This window comes from Saccostrea cucullata, unplaced genomic scaffold (assembly GCF_032062105.1).
Source record: "Saccostrea cucullata isolate Sc308-1 unplaced genomic scaffold, CSIRO_AGI_Scuc_v1 ctg23150, whole genome shotgun sequence".
NCBI lineage: Eukaryota > Metazoa > Mollusca > Bivalvia > Ostreida > Ostreidae > Saccostrea > Saccostrea cuccullata.
The window spans coordinates 1-2,478 of NW_026932034.1; the positions used below are offsets into that span (position 1 = coordinate 1).

At 34.1% G+C, this 2,478-nt stretch overlaps 1 protein-coding gene across 1 annotated transcript; it reads left to right on the top strand.

The window, feature by feature from the left end:
* Nucleotides 1-616: 616 nt before the first annotated feature.
* Nucleotides 617-1,764, top strand: LOC134234296 (cholecystokinin receptor type A-like). The gene has a single exon (XM_062716340.1). It carries the CDS (start codon nt 674-676, stop codon nt 1,439-1,441), a length of 768 nt encoding a protein of 255 aa, XP_062572324.1. The 5' UTR covers nt 617-673; the 3' UTR covers nt 1,442-1,764.
* The last annotated feature ends 714 nt before the right edge of the window (nt 1,765-2,478 follow it).

Below are 2,478 nucleotides of genomic sequence, written 5' to 3' on the forward strand. Positions count from 1 at the left end.
AAAAAAAGATTTTAACACTTGACAAAAAAGAGGTGTTGAAATGACGGCATTGTGATGTGTAGACACAGAAAGTTGGGTTATTAACAAAGAATAAAGGTGACGTGTACTGTCTCCCAGTAATTCATACACATCTCCCACTCCTATCCACACAATTTGAACCATTAGTTCAACGGAAGCCCCACTTATACATGTATAGCAATATCAGGCATCTAGATGTGGATTAACTTGTGTCATATAAGACATACACTTACGATGAAAAATAGTGTTTCAAGTGAAGAAAGTAAAGGAAATATAAAACCTTTACGAAACCGATTAGGACAAATAAATTTTACAGAACTTTCATACTGAAAAATAATTTTGGTGACCTATATAAATCCCAGAATTTTCGTTTTCAAATCACTGGAAACAATAATAATTTGTGGTAATTTTTAACAATGGATTAGCACGTCGTTATTGTTTATATGTACAGAAAAAGCTGTTCACTTTGTCTTATGCTGACGTTCAATGCTTAACACTCTTGATCACATACAATATCGTCATAGTATTAGTGTATCAATGCCTGGAGATATGAGCTGTACAATGAATAATACAAGTTTTATTTCAAATATTTTGTGAATATGTGGATATTGTCTTAATGGAATGTTTAACTATGGAGCTTAAATGAAGTAAGTGTATGTTCATCATGAACGATTCGTTGATTTTTGCAAACAAGACATCAAGAATTCTCGACGATCCAAAATTGCTACAAATTGCAAATGACATCGCTGTGAGGAAACACTTAATTCCAAGTCTTATTTTAACAGTTTTAATGATCATTATTGGCATTCCTGGAAATATCCTTATCATCGCAGTTTACATGAAGAGATGGCGAAAATCTACAAGCAGAATATTCATCCTTGCTTTGGCCTTCAACGATTTATTTAATTGCTTATTCACAATGCCTGTTGAGTTGTACTATATCATAAACATTCTTCAAACTGACGATTCAAATCTTTGCAAAACTTCTCGTTTCCTTACTTTCTGGACGAATGATGGGTCTTCTTTGATATTAATGGGCATTGCCTTTGATAGGTTACAGCGAATTTGTAAACCTTTTGAGATTCAACTTTCTAGATCTACAGCAAAAAAGATCGTCGCCGTTTCAATGCTGGCATCCTTGGCGGTAGCCTGGCCATCTCTCTTGATATATGGAACAGCAAATGTACCAATTACAGTTGGTGAATATAAAATGTATGCCAAAATGTGTTTGTATTCCGATAACATTCGTATAGACCCAACCGTTTTTGTGTTTTTTATAATGGCGGGGAACTCAGTGCTTGACGTGTTTTTTCTTGTTGTTTACGGAATAATCTTGTATCATGTCAAAAATGCTGGAAAAGAGCTCAGGAAGATGTCTCAGCGAATCTTTACCCAGACGGTGTATCTCGTAAAATGTCAATGACAGTCGCCACTAACCAGAATGGGTCTCATGATGTGACATTGGTAGAGGAAACCTCAAATAAAGAATTAAAAAGTCATCCAAAGGAGAAATTAAAGCCCCCACTAAGAGACGGTCTTCTCCCGAAGAACCATTGACCGCTGCCACAAAACGGAAACTTTTCACCGAGGGTCGACAAAATCACCTCAGCTGCACGTGTTATGGCGAAAGTCGCAAAACTATTTTCTCGTCCCAAGAGAATTACCGTAAAAGAAAAACAACAATTATGTTATTTGCAGTTACACTTTTATTCATCATATCCTTTGTACCTTACACGGTACTGATGACCATACCCGGGAAATTTGATTCTGAATTCTTCAATCACCTTAGTGATTCTGAAAAGACAGCTTACCACTTCTTTATTCGCTCATTTTTCCTTTCAAATGCCCTGAATCCACTTATTTACGGATTTGTAAGTGAACACTTCCGAACGGAATGTAAGAGCGTCCTCAAAAACATCATGTGCTGTTGAGAAACGAATGTCACAGCCCGATAATGTACATAAGTGGGTACTGAGAACTCAATACGTGTGTGTTTAAGGGCGAGATTTCATAATGAAATACATTATAATTAGTTGTTATAATGAGTTGAATAAATTAATTTATTTGATTGATTAATTTGATATAGCATATCATTTGCTGAAATGCAATTTTTTCTCCAAATATGTAAGTCATTCCGGGGGTCCATCGACACGTCTTTGCCATGTTTTTTTTTTTTTTTTTTTTGATATATTTTTAAAAATTTGTAAAATTTACATTTTGATTTAAATATTGATATCGGCTGAAGATTGGATTTCCTTTTGATAATTGTTTATTCTTTAGTGTTGTATAGCTAAGTATTGTGCAAGGTAAAACAATTCAAAAGGAACTTACTTAAAAATTGTTTATACCAGGTATTGAATAAAGTCATGTATGTTTTAAGAAAATTGTGATAACTTTCTCTCTCTGTTTGTTAAATTCGAATCAAATAAGTGGAATATTAGCATGTTTTTTCTTCTTTTT